This window comes from Scomber scombrus, chromosome 6 (genome assembly GCF_963691925.1).
Source record: "Scomber scombrus chromosome 6, fScoSco1.1, whole genome shotgun sequence".
Classification (NCBI taxonomy): domain Eukaryota; kingdom Metazoa; phylum Chordata; class Actinopteri; order Scombriformes; family Scombridae; genus Scomber; species Scomber scombrus.
In genome coordinates this window covers 27,246,949-27,268,466 of record NC_084975.1, presented here as the reverse complement: position 1 = coordinate 27,268,466, position 21,518 = coordinate 27,246,949, and the positions used below count along the sequence as shown (strand labels likewise).

General features: G+C 39.7%; 3 protein-coding genes across 6 annotated transcripts in view; 1 reads left to right on the top strand and 2 right to left on the bottom strand.

Annotated features, from left to right (window-relative positions):
• Window positions 1-233: 233 nt before the first annotated feature.
• poglut3 (protein O-glucosyltransferase 3) lies at window positions 234-9,551 on the top strand. Its single transcript, XM_062420599.1, has 6 exons — window positions 234-540; window positions 1,310-1,507; window positions 1,983-2,266; window positions 2,380-2,596; window positions 6,757-6,953; window positions 7,120-9,551. The coding sequence occupies exons 1-6, from the start codon at window positions 303-305 to the stop codon at window positions 7,558-7,560; spliced, it is 1,575 nt and encodes a 524-aa protein (XP_062276583.1). The 5' UTR covers window positions 234-302; the 3' UTR covers window positions 7,561-9,551.
• An 8-nt stretch (window positions 9,552-9,559) lies between these two features.
• Window positions 9,560-11,101, bottom strand: rep15 (RAB15 effector protein). Its single transcript, XM_062420600.1, has 3 exons — window positions 11,056-11,101; window positions 10,448-10,771; window positions 9,560-10,280 (listed from the first exon to the last, which is right to left on the bottom strand). Exons 2-3 carry the CDS (start codon window positions 10,718-10,720, stop codon window positions 9,735-9,737), a joined length of 819 nt encoding a protein of 272 aa, XP_062276584.1. The 5' UTR covers window positions 10,721-10,771; window positions 11,056-11,101; the 3' UTR covers window positions 9,560-9,734.
• A 6,220-nt stretch (window positions 11,102-17,321) lies between these two features.
• Window positions 17,322-21,518, bottom strand: part of ppfibp2b (PPFIA binding protein 2b) — an 80,940-nt gene continuing 76,743 nt past the window's right edge. For 2 of the 4 annotated variants that reach the window (XM_062420594.1, XM_062420597.1), the window contains 4 exons: window positions 21,258-21,380; window positions 20,502-20,627; window positions 20,229-20,417; window positions 17,323-18,635 (listed from right to left, as the gene is read on the bottom strand). In XM_062420594.1, coding sequence (XP_062276578.1) covers window positions 18,396-18,635; window positions 20,229-20,417; window positions 20,502-20,627; window positions 21,258-21,380 — 678 coding nt within the window. In that variant the 3' untranslated portion in view covers window positions 17,323-18,395. Of the gene's footprint in view, window positions 18,636-20,228; window positions 20,418-20,501; window positions 20,628-21,257; window positions 21,381-21,518 lie in introns of all 4 variants that reach the window. The other 2 variants (XM_062420595.1, XM_062420596.1) reach the window with 2 other exon arrangements.

Here is a 21,518-nt window from a genome sequence, read left to right as displayed (position 1 = left end):
TTACAACAATCTAAATCATAGAGCAGTGTGCATTAGTTAGTGTGTATATTATTCATTAGTTTGTTAATTGATTTGGTACAGTCAATTGAAAGGTCCAAAACATGCGAATATATAAACCAACATATACAGTATTTAAGGCTTTGGTGGTGCGTTCAAGGTCCGCATTCCACATTTTCAACGTCCCGTGAAGGCAGCAGCGGGCAATGGGCGTGTTTCTTCACCAACATGTCGGCGGAGGAGTAAAACTTTACCGTCAATATTTAATAAGTTTAACCGGTGTAGCTACCACTCTGTGGGATAATATGGTGTGCATGCGAGACGTAGGTTTAGTCAAACCTTTGCAGAGTGGTTTACTCTGCAGGTTTGTAGTTTTAGTCGTTTTTATAAGCGTTAACCTGCCTGTTTCTGAGAGTGTAGGAATCAGTCCAGAGAGATGTCTCATCTGGGGTCCAGGTCTGAACCCAGACATAGTTCTACCCGTCCGCTACTTCTTCATTCAGGCAGTCAACTCTAAAGGAGAAAACCTGACTCTATCTCCAGGTAAAGCTTTTATAAACACGGTGTGAGCTCATAATGTCGTTCTGTTCAAAGCAGCATCAGTGAAACGCTAGTAGAGCAGCTAATGCCAAGCTAATGTTCTACTGCATCAGTTTAAAGCTAGAAAGGAACATGTTGGAGTTTTAAGGCTACAGACGTGATTTGCTATCATAATAATTGTTTATTTCAATGAATGTCGACAAGGCAAGGTAGCTTTATTTATATACTGCATTTCAAACCCAGGGCAACTCAATGTGCTTTACATAAAAACAAACATTTAACAGCAAGAATTGGAAACAAAAAACATAAAAACATGCAATTTGAGAAATAAAAATCAAACCCAATAATGGTAAAAATGGGAAAACATTTCAAAATACAATTAAAAACCAAAACCCCCACTAATCAAAATTTAAAAAAACTAGACTAGAATAGAGCATTAAATATAAGTTTGCAGCATAAAATAATGATTTGATTTAAAATCATTAAAAGGACATACAGAGCAAATGAAAGATTAAAATTTAAAGTGCGTTAAAAGGAACTCAATCATAAGCACAGGAAAGCTTTTAAATAGTCTCGTTTTGAGCTGACAAAACTTATTTAGTGTTCATCATTCATCTTGGATGCCCTCTAGCCTTGATACAAAACCAAAACAACCAAATATAGGCCTATGAAAATAGTGTGTCTCTGTAATGAAGCTACAGCAGCTCTGTTGTTGCAGGATGAACCAGAGTCAACAGGTCTGTTTTCAATGCTCTCCACTTGTGTCTTTCAGGTAAAGACACATTTAAAGTGAAGATAACCTCCCAGGACAAGAATGAACACCTCCGTGTCCATGTCCCTCCACCTCTGGACAGAGGAGACGGCTCCTTCTTGATGAGGTACCGGCTGTATGGGACTGCGCTCAGAGGCCTCACAGTCCAGGTCCTCCACCAAGATGCTGCTGTTGCCAAGTCACCCTACACTGTGCCAGGTCCGTGCTGTGCCATGCATTATAAACACAGGCACATTCACTGAAGGGCTGAGGGAAGAACACATGAACACTGCATCACCAAAGTGACCACACATATATGCACAATAGGAACTTACTGTAGGAGGAAGTCTCTTTGAGCCTGTCACTGTTAATTAAATGGCCATCCTGTTACTTTACCCCCATTTGTTGGAGTTGTGTTGCAAATGTGCCTCCAGCACAAACATGTGGCATCATGCTTAGAGAAACTGTGAGGAAGTTGTTCAACATGCAAATTCATCCTTTCTCAGAAATTAGGCTCAACTACAACTTGTGAAACACATTTGTACTAAAGTGCAACAATGCCAGTGATTTGCTAAAGACAAAATGGATCTCACTGTTGCAGCCTTCTTCTTGTCCAGATGGAGCAATTGTCACCTTCCTTTGAGTTCAGTGGTTTCTCTCTTGTCTAACCCTGATTTTGATCTTTGATGCTCAGGTCCAGTCTATCATGAATACTGTGACTGTCCTGAAGCGGACGCCTCCGTCTGGCAGAGCGTCATGCAGTGTCCCGCCGAGGAGCCTCAGATGCTGGCCGACTTTAAATCTTTTCCGGTGGTCGACCTGCAGCAGCTCAGACAGGAAGTGGCTCCGAGATTCGCCAATAGAGGAGGTATCATTCACTACGCCATCATCGACAACCAGCTGTACCGCCGCACGCTGGGAAAATACACCGACTTCAAGATGTTCTCGGATGAAATACTGCAGTCTCTGACCAGGAAGGTAAGGAATAAACTCGTGTTTTTGCAGCATTATGAAAGAGACTGATATGATCTTATTTGGCCAGAGATGCACTTCCTGTCACTTGATTACTGATCTTTAATGTGCTGTTGAAGGTGAGGGTGCCCGATGTGGAGTTTTACGTCAATGTTGGTGACTGGCCATTAGAGACCAGGAGAGCAGATTCTAGTCCCGGGCCTGTTCCAATCTTTTCCTGGTGTGGCTCTACAGAGACACGAGATATTGTCCTCCCCACCTATGAGGTCACACACTCTACTCTGGAGACCATGAGAGGTGTCACTAATGATCTGCTGTCTATCCAAGGCAATACAGGTAACACACACACACACACACACACACACACACACACACACACACACACACACACACACACTCCCGAGCCACTGCAAGGCTTGATGTAGCCTCATTATGTGATTCTTTGACTGTAAATTTTGTTTATGGGGACAAAGTTCATACATTTGTCATTGCACTGCCTTGAATACAGGTACTTAGCATTCCTCTTTAAATCCAATTCCTGGTAATTAAACCGACAAAGTATATATATATATACCGTAAAAACCGGTGCATAAGTCTCACCAGTGTATAAGACGCAGTCTATTTTGTGAGGTTTCATGCAGTGAAAAATGCTTTTCTATTAAAGATTACTATTACAAGTTACTCCAAAACCTTTTCAGTCTGCTTTTATTTGAAACATAATCAAAACACACATATTACACCTGAAACAGTGTGCCGGGTTAATGGTTAATTCAAGATTCAAGATTCAAGACAACTTTATTAATCCCTTGAAGGGCAATTCATATGACAGCTCGCACCACAACATACATAAATAATAAGATAAAACACAGAAAAAAGAAGAAGAGTAAGCAGCTGTGTGCAAAAGTGCAAAGTCAGAAGGCCCTAGTCCAATAAATAGTTAATTAAGAGGTAGCCTATACAAGCTCTAAATGATAAAAAATGCACTACAGTATCCAACTGCACAGTGTAATAACATACAGATACAACTGGACCTCAGCAGTCGGACAGCAGAGGGGATAAAGGACTTGGAAAAACGGTTACCCTTACATGCGGGTTGGGCATAGCGACGCCTGAAGGCAATAATGAAAAAATAATTTCCTAAGATATGCCCGGAAGTACTCAAAATATTGTGTGACTTCCTCATGACCTGTAGTTCCCATAAGGAACTTAGGTCTCTCTGCTTAAATCTGATGATCTTGGAGCAGGTTCTCACGATACTGCTGAGACTGTTTCTGTCCTTGAGTGACAGATTATTAAACCAACAGATAAAAGAGTAAGTTAAAAGGCTTTCAATGAATGACTGATAGAAACGACAGAGAATCACTGGACTGACAGAAAAGGAATTCAACATCCGAATGAGATGAATCCTCTGCTGTCCACGTTTGACCAACACTTCAGTGTTAGTATCCCATTAAAGCTGGTTGTCAAAAACAGTGCCAAGATATTTGTAGGAGCTGACAGTTTCAATCTTCTCTCCATCTATGACACTTTCAGTGAAGGCCTTCTTGTCATGTCTAAAATCAATCAGGATTTCTTTATTTTTGGATGCATTTAACTCTAAAAAGTTGTCTTTGCACCAATCTACAAATGCAGGGAGAACTGCACCATGGTTCTGTTGGGTACCCTGAAGGAGGGACATCCGAAAACTTAACAAGGAAGCTACTGTCACAAGTTGATCTAATATAGAGAAGAGGTGATAGTATACATCCTTGTGGTGAGCCTGTGTTAGTGACAACAATGTCAGACAAATGACCCTCTGCTGTCTATTGGAAAAAAAGTTTAAAATCAATAGAACAAGTTGATGTGAAAGTTTAAAATCAGAGATCAATGTCTCACTTAAAAGACAAGGTAGCATGTGGTTAAAAGCAGAGGAGAAATCTGCAAACAACAGTCTAGCGTGGGCATTAGGTTTCTCCAAATGTTTGTACAAGGTGTTAAGCCTGGTGGGCAAATTGTAGAGGGTCAAGTTTACCCTCGATAGCAGTGAGAATCTCATTTTAAATAATTTTCTCCAGGATTTTCATTGACAATGAAGTGAGGGCAATTGGCATAAAGTCCTTACTGTTATTTGGCTATTAATGGTCCGGTAATGATTTGCTTAACTGTACTTTAACTCAGGCCTGGTTCGGGTTAGGCTATGAGTTTCAATTAAACCTTTTCAAAGATTACGGTAACTTTACATATTTGATACAGTGTGTAGCTGTGTGCTCACTCGGGTCCCAAAAACTCCTCATCAGAGCTGTCGCTGTGCGCACATATTGCACCCAAGTCGCTGTAAGGCTCACCAAGCACCCTGTCCTCTGACTCTGTGTCAGTCCCAGAGACAAACAAAGCATCATCCTCTGTTCCATCCAGAGGAAAAACAACACAGTGAGTGAATATTTTAGGCTTCAGATGTGTGCTTATACTGTGTGTCTCTGCCAGTGTGCAATAAAAGCTGCTTATCCATGTGTTTTTGCACATTGCGCTTCAACATCAGTTTGGTCTGTAAATACTGAAACATCACAACTAGTGTCTGAAATACTTCTGATCAACACCCTGAATCACCACCTGCCTTTCAACCGTTCTTGATTTGTTTTAAATTTCTCTGTACAACATACAGCAGTAACGGGTCTATTTTCTTTAGCTGCCAAAACAGCTGGAATTCGCAGTGAGTGCCTGACACAAGTGTGGATGCTCACATTATTGTATCACAGTTATTGTTTCGTTATCTCTTTTAGTATGGACAGACCTTTACACACCTATAACCATATCCAGATCCAAACTCTCTGCATTTTACTGGTGTATAAGACACACCCCACTTTTAAATGAAAAAAAAAATCATATCAAAAGTGCGTCTTATTTACCAGTTTTTACAGTATATATTTTTTTTCTTACAGTCAGATATGTTAAAATTCCCCACAAATGTAGAAAACTACTACAGTTATCACCTAGAACCAGAGCTGCTCAACGTCAACACTTCAAACACTGATGAAAGTCATATTCTCAGTCTGAATTTCATAGAAAACATTGTGAGGACAGGTAGATTTATTGAAAGTTTTTTATACTGAACTGATGTGTAATAGTGGTACCTGCCTACACAGTAGCAGGAACTAAGGAGGCTGCTTTTCATGTTCTGGAAACACCCCTCACTACCTTGATCGATGCTAACGCTAGCTTACTGAGAACACCAAGAGCCGCACACTTGGGCTGCTACTTTAGCTAAATTGTGCTAACAGGGCAGGTATCATTATCAAACATTAAACTTAATGAAATCAGTGTGAGTCCTGGAGCAGGAGAGAGCAGCAGGGCCAACTGTCAATTACAATTGTCAATCAACGCCCACACAGCAGACGTCAAAGCTATTGTAAGGTTTCAAATGTTATTAACGGAGCAATAATTTACAAAATGATCACCAGCACACTCATTAGAGGGCCTGAATTAAGTGATTGAGAACAAAATGACTCGTTGAAAAAAATGGATTGACTTTGTATTTCTAAAGAGAAGTTGACGCTTTTTGAATGAGAGTGTATTGACTGAGGCTGTGCAATCTTCATTTTATAGTTGACACTTGGTTCGGATTGACCAGGTGTTTATATGTCCACCAGGGGGTGCTACAGGTTGTTTTGGTTGTCTAGAAAGAAAGTGATGTACCTCACCACATTTATGCTTGCTCAAACTTACTAGCTTAATTTTGATTACTATTAATATATCTTTTAAAGTGTCTTGGATCCATGCTGAACATGAGTCTATCTTTCTAATTGTTGCAGTACCTCTGCAAAAATGTGTTGATTAATCGATAAGTCGATCAAGAGAAAATTAACCGGGGACTATTTCGATAACTGATTTATGGTTTTGGTAATTCTTTAAACTCGAAGTTTATTTTAAAATAGGTCCTGTTTTATATTTGAAACTACAAAACAGTTGTAATAGGTTTCTTACCTTTATTACTGTGGAGCCTGAAGATTTACCATTGACATTAATCATTACACTCAACAGAGTGTTTTGTATGAGAAAGTGTGCTGAACAGTCCTTAACAATTTGGGAGACAAATCCACTGGTAGCCCAGGACTCTTGAGATTAAATCAAGAGTCCATCCTGATTAAATAAATATAAATTATCTTATTAGTGCGTAGATGTCTCTCAGGTTCTCCCACAGCTGTATTTGCAGTCGTCCCTTGTGTAAGTGGTTTTGCGTTTTAATCAGACTCGTGTTAGAGAAAGTGACAGTTGACAAATGTAAACAAGTGAGGAGAAGTAGCCACCCTCACTTCAGGCTTATCTTATCTTTATAGTGCATGTGAACACAACTCATCAACAATAAGTAGACAACGTTTTAAGCACCAGTGCAGGTGGAATATTCAGTCATGTATTGTGTGTGTAATTATTTATGAAAGTCAATGACTTTGGAGCTCTTTGGACGTCATAGCTTCTCGGTTCCTGCCAGCTTTGATAACATTTGCGACGCTTCTTTCCAGGGCCTCCTTGGGCCACCAAAACAGATCGGGCATTTTTTCGTGGTCGGGACAGTCGAGAGGAGCGTCTTCAGCTTGTCTCTATGTCCAAGAAAAACCCTGAGCTGCTGGATGCCGGAATCACCGGATGGTTCTTTTTCCGAGACAGGGAGAAACATATCGGCAAGACACCGCTTGTTGGATTCTTTGACTTCTTTAAGGTGAGGAAAACATTTAGAAATAAATACTTGTATTCTTATTTACTATACATCATTTCCATCCTTTTGGCCAAATTCTTGCCCCACATGATGACTACGCTGTTCATACTTAGAAGCACGTACGGACACTTATACATTTAAACATTTTTACTTTTTCCTCTCTCTTCAGTACAAGTACCAAGTGAATGTGGATGGAACGGTGGCAGCGTATCGGTTTCCTTACTTGATGCTCGGGAACAGTTTGGTTCTGAAGCAGGACTCTCAGTATTATGAACATTTCTATAGCCATCTCAAAGCTGGCACTCATTACATACCTGTGAAGAGAAACCTGTCAGACCTGATGGAGAAAATCAAATGGGCCAAAGAGAACGACGCCGAGGCACACGAGATTGCCAGAGCGGGTCAGGCGGCAGCCAGAGAACTGATGCAGCCCAGCAGACTCTACTGTTACTACTACAAAGTGCTGCACATGTACTCAGAGCGGCAGACAGGACAGCCAACACGACATGAAGACATGGTGCCGGTGCCTCAGCCGGACGACAACACTGCTGTGTGCACATGTGAGCGTAAAAGCCACAAAGAAGAAACGGTTGTGAAGGATGAACTATGATGGACAGTCTTTAGTCTTTAATGAATGTCATTTCTTTCTCAAACATTCCTGACATGGAAGGAAAATGTGAATTTCACTGATAACCATGTTACACTGCTTTCATCTTGGACAGTAGAGATACTTTCAGGATGTCTCTGAAATTGTAATTCACATTATAAAAAAATCGTACAGTATTTTGTGTTGTTTTTGTACCCTTTGTAAAGTTCTCGTTAGTCATGCAAGAAACTGCAGATACAATTACTGTTTTGTAAATGTGCCTTGGATATTTTTTAATGCAATTTTATCTTAAAATAAATACATGTGAAATAAATCTTATTTTTGGTAGTTTACTGGGAAGTCCTTATTGAACATAAGAGAACCTTCATTTTGGGTTTTTCCTGCAATCACTTAGCCAATGTGACATGAATAGCATCTTACCTGCTAATGTGAAGTGTGGCAATATTGATGTCAAATTTATCAAGCACATGTCCATGTATCATACGATAAGTCCATTTTATAGCCCTCTTACAAACGTTTAGTTTAGTTGTAGTTTGGTATTCAGATCGGATCAAAAAGTCAGTCAGGAACAATTTACCTCCTTCATTTTTACGCGCAGGAAAAATATTTTTTCAATTCAAATCTTTTATCAAAATCAAAACACAACACCACAGTAATCCACATAAGAACAACTATGTTAATATTCAAATTACCTAAATATTGTGACAGTAGTTGCAATTTACATTCAAATATTTAGATGTATTTCACTGGTGCTTTTGTTAATGAATGATAAAAACAAATATATCTTCTTTGTGTACTTTCGTTCCCCCTCTCTGTATTTGGGAACATTTACACTTAATTTAAGAAGACAGCAAATTACTGGTGTCACTAATGAAACTGAGCAGCAAAAGTTTTGTAACCCTCTCCAAGTTTAAAAAAAAAATATCTATATCATAGATTTCCATCCAATTATGTCTGTTAGCCTCGGTGTAAATAAAATGGTTTGTTTCTTAGCTACTGTACCCCAAACGTAACATGCCACCCACTTTCCTTACAGAAACAGTACATTCATTGTAATTTTTAAAAGTAAAGCAGTCAAAAGTATTCATTTTGGACAAGTGTTTGCCCTCCTCCCAACTGTAGAATAGTCTATGCTAAAGTGTTGCTGAAGCTACTCAGTGTTAGTTAATATGCACCACATCACTGAGAACGAAGCACCAACTCAGATCACATTTACATGTTGTTTAGGCACAGGGAGACTTACATGTAAATGTTTGCACTGAAATGTGTCAAGTCATTCTTTGGTTTGGTCTCTGAAGAACACCTCTTCTTTCACCTGGGGTTTGTTTGATATGCAGATAAATACAGTGACCTATTATCATCAGGTGAACTCTTCCTTTAAGGTTTACATCTTGGATTAAAGCACAATGGTTTGTACAGTTCAGTTCTGTCCTCCATGAAACTGTAAAAGGATGCTGAATTTTGCTATAAATCACATTTAATAGACCTTTTTTCATATTTGACGTATCGTACCTGGAAAAGCACAGGTGTAACTAATGTCATTCACAATGACTCCGTTCTATTTACATGCAGCAGTAAGTTGTACAAGCAAGCAGCCTTGAAAAAAAGTGCAGACATAATTTATTAGTTACCTGTGTTTGGCTAAATGTCCACTATGAGAAGGTTTTGTTAAGAAAAATTTGGATAAACTGATTTTAAAGGGAATCCTTGTCCATATATCTATTTGAAGGGTGTTTACTTGAACATACTTAAAAGATAATTACACGTATTTTAACTGTATAACTTCCCTTGTTTTTTTGCCATCATGTTGTTCAGAGTAAAATACCCATGGTCAAATTCACACTGTAGAACACAATGTCTAACAGTCAAATCCAAACCCCACTAAAACTCTTTATCTTTGAAATGGACCAACCCAAACAGTGTAAAACCCTGCAGGTCTGTGTGTTGGTTTTTATCTGTTCATAACCTTTTGAAAAACAGGATTTTAAGTAAACAGCAGAGTTGTACACAATTGGCCTTAATGATGGCAAAAAACTGGGGAAAAAATGGCCAGGATATTCTTTTAAATAATTCCTACTTTATCAAATTTAGCATCCTGGCAGGTCGGAGGCTGTTTGTCAAGAAATGAATCAACTGCCTCCTCATTGTATTTGCCGTTAAATATTAGTCCCTTTGGTTCAGCTGAATTTAATCATGAGAGTGAGAGCGTCCCCTTCTTTCTTGGTGACTATGGCCTGCATCATTCCTGTAGGTGTATGGAGATACCTCGAGCCTTTGAAGAAGTTCTCAATTAAAGCTCTGTCAATCTTGTTGCACTTCCCGATGGCCGCCTCGAAGTTGTTGCTGAGTACACCGTAGATATTTCCCGTGTCATTTTTCTTCCCGAAGAACAAGAACAGGGCGTAGCAGTCCTTGCCGATGGAGGTGCAGAAATCTATTATCCTCTCACACATGTTCCTATTGCTGGACGCCATCTGAGCCATCTGGACTGACTCGCTGCAGGCCTCAGGCTTGATGATATCCTCCTTGGCGCCCTCACTCTCGGGCAGGTGCAGGACCTGCACGGCAATCTGGATCCGTGGGTTCTTGGTGGGCTTCTCTAGCAGGGCCCACACCCAGTCAGCCCCCAGGAGGATGCGTTGCTCGGGCGTCATGGCTGTGCAGTTGAAGGTGTCCGTCATGTTAAGGTTGACGCTCTGGGTGATGTAGGTCATCAGGAAAACCTATGTGAAGATGGCAAACATATATGAAACAATTTGATCCCTCCAGATGGACAACAATCAAAGTATGTACATTACCGAGTGAAATGTTTGGACATACTTTCTCATTCAAGTGAATTGGAAGGTTTGTCATTTCACAGGGACTGTATACCAAAGTTCAAAGTAGTTACCTCAGTGAGAACCTCAGGTCTGGGATGGAACTTGTTCTCTGGGTCCTGGAAGAGAAGGTACTCCTGGGTTCTAGATGAGGCGGCTGAGATGCAGTCGTTGAAGAGTGGTATGAAGTCGTTCGGCTTGGCGGCGGGGGTCCTCCTCAGCGTTGAGAAGATGCCTGGTCGAGGGGATGTGTCTTGATAGTAGGGGGGGCGGCCGGGGGTGTCACGCTTGAAGTAGGAGACGTTCTGGAAGGACCTAGGAGAGTGTTTTCTGATGGTCTGCCCCATGATGGACTGATGACAGACGGTGGGAGATCAGAGGGTGGTCTCCCTAATACACTGGAAAGTAGAGTTGAGGAGTTATAATCTCAAATAAAATGTAATCTCAAATGAACATATGGTTGGTAAAAGCTGAGTTTAGTGGTTTGATAGCTGTGTTGCTGAGGTACGAAGAACCACCATTTGTTCAGTTTTTTTTTTTTTACACCATATGGCAACATCCCTCTGTCATTTCTCTCATTTAACAGTTAACAAAAGTCAATGCTGCACATACAAAATCAACCACTTTTCTTTGCACCAATTCAATAGGAGTACTAGCTGTACAAATGAATACAGGTACTCACCAGGATGGGTCTGGAAGTTTCTGCAGTTCCAACTCCACTACCTGCCCTCTGCTCCTCTCCCCTGCCCTGCTAAGATACACAGTGTGTTCGTGTGTGTGTTGGTATATGTATATGGAGCTATCCCACACTTGAAGTTTTAGAGAGGAGTTGCTTCTAACAGTGTTAGCAAAGGTGTGGTGTTTATAACTAAGTCAAATTTTAGATAAGTCAACAAAAGACTCATCTTACCAGTTAACCGGGAGTAGCGGTTTGTAAATTGGGTTAAGCCTGAAGGGTTTGACTGTTAAACAAACGCATAACTGTTTTAAGAAGGAAGCTCAAATGAGGACATGTAGGTTGCGTCAACTTTTCATTTAATGTAATGCCACATTAGCCACAAATTGGTTAGGAGGGTCTTTCCACGTCTAGTATCACATTATATCCCAGCATAAAATCTGGTATTTATGTTTCAGATGATTGACTTTACTCTGTCAGTATGTGCATGCATAATTGTACACACATATATATAGTGACTGTGCTTACATTAACATAATTTGATTTCCTTTCACATTACATGCTCAGTATTTTCAAAAGCAGAGGAGCCAGTGTGTCAAAGTGTTTTTTATTTTATCAGTCATATATCACAATCTACTGCCATGTGGAACCATTTTGTTGTCATTTTTGCAGTTAAACATACTTTTTCTAAAAGTATAGGTTTTATTTCTTCCCTAAGTGGTCAGGGTGAGTTACACTAATACAGACCTAAAAATCAGTGCTGTACCAGAGATTATAGGGGAGAACAGGGTAAATGTAACCCTAATTTGTGCTTATATTAGACAAAATATTCTCAGGATGTTGAATTCGTTTGGCATCCATGCAAATGAAAGCCCCAACAATAAGTTCTTTTGTAGCCAATTTAAGAGTTTACAATCATCCAATATTCATTTTTTAATATAAACACACAACAAAAAACATTTTTCATCATAACTACACATTAAAGCAGCATTGAGTGTTAGGCAGCAACTTGGGGGCAGCAGAACAAGCTGAAAACACAACATTGACTTACTGTCACCCTATACAGTTGATGCATAAGTGTTGACTAATCATACATGCAGCAAATACAGTGCAGCATTTATCTTTCATGTGGTGTCGGGTTTCTCTCCACCTGACAAATTTAAGTTGAGTATTCACTCTCCTTTTAGTTCCATTTTAGTATCTTTCTCCTGAGAGAAATAAATGGTTTTTGACCTTCTAAATGTTCCACCACATTCACTGGATGCTTAAAAACAATTGCTTGCTTCAGCTGGAAATGAGGTTGATGACAGTGCTGAGACTGAACCAGAGCAGTAAAATTGAAGGCCGTAAAACCAAAACAATAAGTTGAAAGAAACTTTTTGTCTAGTTTGTGCTTTTTACAATATGTTTATGAAGCATATCTTAACAAAATAACTTGTTTTCATATAAAATAATGGTCATTTTTCTTATTGTAAAAATGGAAAGCTGAGCAAATTTACTTGACACTGTTGTCATTGTGTATGTGTGTGTGCGTTATCGTGTCATTGACCAAATTGCTTTTCAATCTGGCTTCCATTTCTTACACACAGCACAGATTCCAGGAAAAAGCTAACATATATAACTGCCATTAAACAGGGACGGTTCAATTGACCCTGTTCTCCCCTTTGATATTTCAGCACAGTATATACACTACACAGTGGTCAGTGTGATCATTAGAGAGTAAATTGCATAGGGAAACAGAAAGCAGTAAAAAAATGACTACACAGAACAATAGTGCTGGGCAATATATTATGTCAATATCATGATATGTTACTAGGTATCATCTTTCTGGATATCATAATATGGTGATATGGCATAATGTTGTCTTTACCTGGTTTTAAGGGCTGCATTACAGTAAAGTGATGTAATTGTCTGAACTTGCCAGACTGGTCTAGCTGTTCTATTATTTGCCTCTACCACTCAGTTGTAATATCCATATTACTGATTATTATTTATCAAAAACCTCATTCTGTAAATATTTTGTTAAAGCACCCATAGTCATCTCTACAATATTTTAGCAACATTGATATTGAGGTATTTGATTTTGTCCATATCACCCAGCCCAAGAATGACTTATGAAATTCACTTTATTATAATAGAAATAAAGAAACTAAAAAGTTATTTGACCTTCCTGTAAGCAACACTTGACCTTTTTTCCCCCCACATCTACAGTGTGACTGCAAGTGTTATATGAGGTATCAGCGGCTATTAGAAGTACAGTACACAAAATTAAAAAGGTATTCAGACCCTTTTACTTTTTTCACACTTTGTTATGTTGCTAAAATTGTTCAAATGAATTTCCCCCCTCATCAACCAACACAACATCCTGTGCAAATTTATTAAAAAGGAAAAACTGAAATATCACATTAAGTTCTTATACCCTTTGCTGTGATGCTTGAAATTTAGCTCAGCTGCCTTTCATTCTTGATCATTTTTGAGATGTTTCTACGCCTTGATTGGAGTCCACTTTTAATAAATTCAATTATTTGGACATGATTTGGAAAGGCACACACCTGTCCAAATGAACAGGTGGATCGGTCTTACAGCTGACAATACATATCAGCAAGACCAAGGGCCATGAGGTCGAAGGAACCGCCTGCAGAGCTCAGAGACAGGATTGTGTTGAGTCACAGATCTGCTGTATTGAAGGTTCCAAAGAGCACAGTGGACAAGAACCTGATGTTCACTCTGACTGAATTTCAGAGATCCTGTGTGGAGATGAAAGAAACATCCACAAGGACAACCATTACTGCAGCACTCCACCAATATGGGAAAAGTGGCCAGACATAAGCCTCTCCTCAATAAAAGACACATGAAAGCCCAGTTGGAGTTTGCAAAGCACCTAAAGGACTCTCAGACTGTGAGAACAAGATTCTCTGGTCTGATTAAAACCAAGATTTAACAGTTTGGTCTCAATTCTAAGTGTTATGTCTGGGGGGAAACCAGGCAACGCTCATCATCTGCTCAACATCATCCCAACGGTGAAGCATGATGGTGACAGGGACTGGAAAACTGGTCACAGAGCAAAATTCAGAGATATCTTAAATGAAAATCTGGTCCTGAGTGCTCAGGACCTCAGACTGGGCCGAAAGTTAACCTTCCAACAGGACAATGACCCTAAGCACACAGCCAAGACAACACAGGAGAGGCTTAGGGAAAACTCTGTGAATGTCCTTGGGTGGTCCAGCCAGAGCCCTGACTTTACCCCAATCCAACATCTCTGGAGAGACCTGAAAATGGCCATCCACCAACGGTTACCATCAAACCTGACAAAACTTAAGAAGATCTGCGGAGAATAATGGCAGAAAATCCCCAAATCTAGGTGTTCAAAACTTGTAGCGTCATACCTAAGAAGACTGGAGGCTGTAATCACTGCCAAAAGTGCTTCAAGTACTGAGTAAAGGCCCTGAGTACCTACATCAATGTGAGTTTTTTCTTTTTAATACATTTGCAAAAAATGTCTAAAATCTTGTTTCTGCTTTGCCATTATTGGTTATTGAGTATAGATTGATGAGGGGGGAAATTAATTTAAACAATTTTAACGTGAGGCTGCAACATAACAAAATGTGAAAGAAGTGAAGGGGTCTGAATACTTTCTGAATGCACTGTAGATGTAACCCGCTGCACACTGCAGTGTTAAGCCAGGGCTTGAGGTACAGTTCAGGTATGCACTTGCTGCTACAGGTTTCTGTCTTGATTGACAGCGTTAGTGAGCCGACAGCATCACGCCATTGTCCTTCAAACTAGCGCCGTCTGAGACCGCCTCAGCTCCTTCCGTAGCTCGTCTTGGCTGAGCAGATACTGGAAGCAAAGCATCAATGAGTTAGAGTGGCAATGAGTTAGAGAGCTTGGTAGTTGGTCTTTATCATTGACCTAGGATCAGTTAACACATTTAGTTTGGGTAAATTTGGTATTGGCATTGGCTCTAAGAATAAGTTAGACCAGGAGAATTTATATCAAGTCTTTGACTTAAGTGGCAACATCAGGTTCATGACAAGGACTTGTGGAAAATTTGTCCTGACAGGCCTAATTTGTTAACGGAAATGATACTGCTTATGTTTAAATATGCTACATACTGTATAACATACAACAAGTATGAGGAGAACTGATCCCAAGTCAGAGTCAAACCAGCTTCACTGCAGAATAAGCAACAATGGACATTTGTCACAGCAGATATTTTGACTTGTCATAGCAGGAAAAGAACAGGTGGAACTAATAACATAAATGATGATGCACATTTACTCAATTATTCTACTTAAATACAAGCATTTCTATTTTCTGCAGCTTAACATTGTACTCCATTACATTTTGACTCCATACTCTACATTTAACAACTATAGTTACTTTGATGCTTAAGATTTTCCATGTAAAGCGTATTGGCATTATACATATCCACTATACATATTCAGTTACCCAATGTTAATCATTTAATGTAATATATACAGTATAAAGTAACACCTAGTCTGGGCCAGTCTGTATAATGAGTACTTCATTTAATACGTTTTAGTACATTTCGCCAACATTTTTTCTGTACTTCTGAAAATTTAAATGGATTACCTTTTGATAATACAACTAATACATTTAAATTGTTACGGTACTACTTTGATTTAAAAGGATATTTGGAAAATGTGCATATTTGTACTACTCTACTCTCGCAGAGTTAGATGGGAAGATCGGTACCACTCTCATGTCACTGGGTTAAATATGAAGCAACAGCCAGCAGCTGGTTAGCTTAGCTTAGCATAAAATATGCCTAACAGCGACTGTAAAGCTCACTAATAACTCCTAATATCTCTTTTGTTTAATTTATACGAAAACTGAAATGTAAAAGTATCACATTGTGGTTTTAGGAGGGGTTGTGTATTGGATTAATTCTTGGCCTGGCACGGACATTTTAGTACCTTTGGTCAGAGTCATGCTACCAGTTTCCAACTTTTTTCAGTCTTTATGATAAACTAAGCTAAGCTAAGAGTCTCCTTAATCTTCTCATCTAGTTAGCAAGAAATCGAAAAGGTGACTTTCCCAAAATGTCAAACCACGCTTTTAGGTAAAAGATCTCAGTACTTCTTTCACTACTTTGGTCAGTAAGCCATGATCCAGCATTCACAATGCACGACATCCCTACATGGAATGCGGCCATCATTTGTTTTATTAATCACATTCATTTTGCTTTTCATGCTATAACTTTTCAGAAAGTCTTTTATTTCATTATTTAACAGTTTGACAGTCAGACTAGAAGCATTTTTAGCACCATTGGAAGCACAATGTCATTGTTTCAACAATAATTCCACAATGTCACGTATTCCTTATGAAAAAAAAAAGTCTGAAACAATAATTTAAAAGTCAAGTTAATTTCTTCAGTTAGACTTGGAAAATATTTCACTTTGAAATGAAAATCTTAAAAGTGTAATGAAACGGAGGTGATATTTTAGTTTGATGTTTATTGTACATTTCTCCACTTGAAATGTTGCTCTAGGCTACTACTGAGAAGTGCTTTTATACATTTATTATGTGGTGCCTTTGGGCTGAATTTCTAAGACAACTTCACAACAGGAGCTGCAATCTGCCTGATAACAGCAAGTAGTAAAATACCAGCGAGCATGTTTCACACTGGAAGTCGTGTTGTTTTCAAATTTGCACTTAGACCTGCAACGCTTTAATGTTTTTTTCTGCCTCAGGTTAAATCCAGAGTTTTCCATCTGAGTGACTCAAACGGCTGCTGCAGCCAATGAGGAGCAGTTATTTTGTGAGTGAATCAGCTGCACAGGCTGTTAATCAGCAGCTTGTGTGTGTGTTTGTGCTTACTGTGAGGTTGTTGATGCTTTCAGACAGAGCCTCTATTTGCAACACAGTGCCCTCTGTGATCACCATCTGCAACAGACACACACACACACACACACACACACACACACACACACACACACACACACACACACACACACACACACACACACAGGTCTCATGAACTCGTGACGAGTCACAATTTCAAGTATTTTCAGTGAAACAATGATAGGTTTCTCAGGCTTTAGTATAAATTACTGACTGAAGGGATGTATGAGGCTTGTACCTGCAGCTGCATGCTGAGCCATACTCAAACATGGGTTACCATGGTGATGGTCAGCAGCCATCTAAGGGGAAGCTGGTGTCATAAAAAGCCATGACAGCTGCCATGATAGCTGCCATGATGGTGAGGGTGATGATAATGGAAGCAGGTTAGTGGTTGATGCAGGTTATTGAGGCATGTGGCCAGCCATGGCTCTGGATAGCAGCACAGAAACACAGAATGTACAAAAGCCACATTTCAAGTGCCTCAATCCCATCTGCTTCTCTTTATCTTCATAGTGGGGATTCATTTAATAAGAGAAATCATTAAGAGTTGCCTATCCTTAATATTGTTTTACATCCACAGAAAAAAGTAAATTACACGCACTGCTTCTTGTGATTAAATAAGGAATCAACTTTTACACACGTATGATTTTGTTTATTAAATGATTTGAATCAATTTTTTTACACTTACAGGACCACCGTTAGGTTTTCTTTCACGGAGCAGGATTCTCTTTACTATAAAAATACTATTACAGTCAAATATGAAAATAACAGTACAAAATCACCACCTCAGGTTCCAAACAAAATGTATAGATTACTACTACTTTAGAATTTGCTCTGCTATAACATAAATATTAAATAAAATCCCTCCATAATAAAATTATGCAAATATTGCACAAGTTCATCTCAACCATGCGACAGAACTCTATTCAAACTGCAAAATCAAAAGTGTAAATGGTGCGATAGCCGACTCACACATATATAAAATCATCTAATGGTGGCGCACAAATGTTAGAACAATGGCTTAATACTGTACAACAAGAGATGTCCATGTATACTGTGTGGATTACAGGAAGTGATGTCACAGGAAGTGGAGTCCAAAGAGAGGCAGTGTTCTCTCGCGATGAGTTAGATGGCACAGGTTTGAGGCTGAGGTCGGGTTAGTGAGGCATCTGACTGGAAATGAAATTACTTCAAGTGTGCAAGATTCATTGCGTCAGTACACCCTTCATGACAAGCAGCTAGCGACTGTGGCACAGTCAGGCAGGTTTATCTGGGCGTCTGTGAGATCTCTTCACTTGTAAGGCACAGGGTTGGGCTGATGGGCGGGGTTTAAAGGAGCAGGGAGGAAGCGGGCTGAGGTGTGATGGGCCGCAAGCAAAGGAAGCAGTAGTGATAACCGATTGGCTGATGGAAAAGCGTGACAACATAGTTGTCCATGGCGTTGACATAGTATCGCCATGTTGCTGTCACAGCTGTTGTCATGGAGATGGGTCAGATCTGTCGTCGTTGAGCCCCACCTGGTCCCTGGAGCGGTCGGGCTCTCGGTCCAGGATGGGGCTCAGTCCTCTGAAGCCGACGTAGGAGCGCATCTGTACCCCGTTTACCGCAGTCTGTCCTGACTGAGGGGAGGACGACTCCATGGGACAAATGTAGTCTGTGGATTCGTCCGGCCGCCTCCTCCTGAGATGAGTCAAGTTAGAGAAGCCCAACTTCTTTGGCTGCAATGAAACAAGAGAAGACGATTTGACTGTTATGTTGTCTTTTTAATCTCCTCTGCAGCTGCTGCCATCAGTCTGATTCATAGGTGACTAGACTGAAATTAGTTGGTGTGCATCACATATGATCATCTGCACATGTTCACGTATTGTTACCTACAACACCAAGGGTTAGGGTTAGTATAATGAAGGGGGGATTTAAAAAAAAAAAGCTGCAGTAATAACAATTTGTCAAATGACTGTGTGCTATTGTGAAAGACAGTAATCACCCCACTGTTCGTTGCTTGTTTTAATTGAAAAGGCTCTGAAAAATTCCACTTCACAGCTTTATAAGGTGATAATAATACGTCAATGTTTTGTTTTCAGTTTGTTACATTGCCCCAAAGAAAAATCACACAACTTTTAATTGTATACTTGAGATGCATTTTAATGTCCTGACTACAAATAATACAGATATCAGTACTGATACATACACTTAAGATATGATACGATGATATGATACGATAAGATAAGATAATATGATACGATACGATAAGGTATGATACAATAAGATGATATGATGCGATATAATGCGATGACACGATACAAATTGATACGATAGGATAAGATGATACGATATAATTAGATGATAGGATACAATACGATGATACAATACAATAAAGTTTGTCCCAAGTGAAATTTGTCTTGCAGAGGTGGACTAGTGCAAACAGTGCTGCACACAACTGCAAACACTTCTGATTAGTTAGATTAAAAACGTTTAGCCTACTGAAAGAGGTCTTATGTTCTGTGCCTTAACATCACATCTGTACTCAGTGTTTTATATACTCACACTTTCTTCTTTCACTACATGTGAGCAGTAAATGTACCACACACAGCAGCTTCTATAAATGTGTCCTTTGAGCTTACTCTTGCTGACTAAAGCTGCTGTGATATTATCACAAAGCACCATAGGATATCACATGGCATGTGGCTGGACTTCAGGGAGGAAATCCACACACAAGTAAATCTCTTTTAGTGTTTTTAAAACCCCACAGTCTATTACATTACATTTGTCCTAAAAACCATCCATATAAATATGGAGCAGCTTAAGAAAATTAAGATTTAAGTGTCCGAGGTCATACATGGGTCAACAGTAAGTGTGAGTTGTGGGGTTTTTTTGTGCCTGCGTGGAGCACAGGGGGACTTAGAGAGGAGTCTTAAAGCTGTGAGGAGGAGCAGAGCAGTGCTGGGTTTACTCTGCTCTCGCAGGCTTAAACACACTGAAGGGCTCAGAGCTTAAACTGAGCTGACGCCACAAATTTAAGTGCTTTCTCTCACGCTTGTAGAAAATGAGGTGTGTGCTCACTTATTGCATTATAATGATTATTATGCTGCCTCTGAGTACTTCAGGCTGTATAATAGTACCTGTGCTTTTATTTTCTCACCTTGACTTTAATGGTGGTGTTGAGTGGTGTGTAGTGCTACACCACCTCAGTGTACTCTCTCTTCTCCTTCTGGGCATGTGCTCCCACCAGCCACATATCAATACTGATATATTCACTCACGATACGATACGAAACTGTAAGATAATGGTGCCTGTGCTTTTTATTTCCTCACCTTGACTTTAGCAGTGATGTTGAGCGGTGTGTAGCCCACCGCCTCAGTGTACTCTCTCTTCTCCTGCTGGGCCTGTACTCCCACCAGGTTGTTGAAGTTGGTGGCTAAGTGGCGTCTCAGCAGCGTTTTCTGAGGAGGGATGTTCAGCAGCATGGCCAGCGTGTCCGAGCTAAACCGAGGCTCCAGCATCTGTGAGATAAGAGATGAGTTTAACACGCTTTGTGTAGCTTTGTTTATTTTGCCTCATTAACTGTGTGATTATATGTTACTTACTACCAGCCCTCCGTGCACTCCGCTGCCCCTCAGGTTGGGGGCGTACTCTGCCAGGTCGGCCGACCTCAGCCACTCCATGACCCTGTGGTTGGACCACTGGACCACCTCATTGGGAGTGAATTGGTTCTGAAACGCGCGCACACACACACACACACACACACACACACACGGATCAATATGTCATGTGTACTATACATCCTACATTTGCACCATGTTTCAAACATTAAAAACATGTTTTAGGGCACTTTTGAAATTGAGAATTTGGAAAATTTTCTATTTTGCCTTTTTCCGATTTTCAAAAGTCTAAAAACAGATGTTAAAATTTGAATCTGGAATTAAGGCAACTTTATAAAGTAAAGCAAGGCAATTCAAAATGCCTTAGACGACATAGAAAGACATTCAGATAAAACATAAAAGAAACACAAGATGAAATAGCAACAGTGCAGTGCAAGATATACATGAATAATCTATTATTTATTTTAATTGAAGGCAATAGCAAAAGTTTTAAGCAACAGTTAAGTTTAGACTCTGATGTCGTAAGAAGCTAAAACTCAAAAATACACCTTTAAATAACATATAAGAGAAAGCTGCATTATCTTCAATTCTAGACATCAACATTTTGCCACTCCTTGTTGAACATACAAAATTACATTAATTCTCCTTCCTTTCTATGTTGTTGTTTCTGTTGGAGTGATGACATCACTAGGATAGATGAGCATTTTACTTTGAACAGTACAGTTACACACTGTGACTCACCTCATTGCTGGGCCTGCGTTTGAGGCAGTGAGGGTTGAACTTGTTGACATGTAGAACATGGATGGCACACTTGATGCTGAGGTGATGCAGCTGGCTGGTCACTTTTAGGAATAGCAAGTCATTCTGAGATAGAGATAAGAAGGAGGAGAGGAGTGGATATAACACAGGAGAAAGAAAACGCCAAAGCAGCCAAGGTTTTGGTACTTTTAAAATCGAAGAAGCCAAAACTTGCCAGAAATGTACAACATGATTTCACTTATC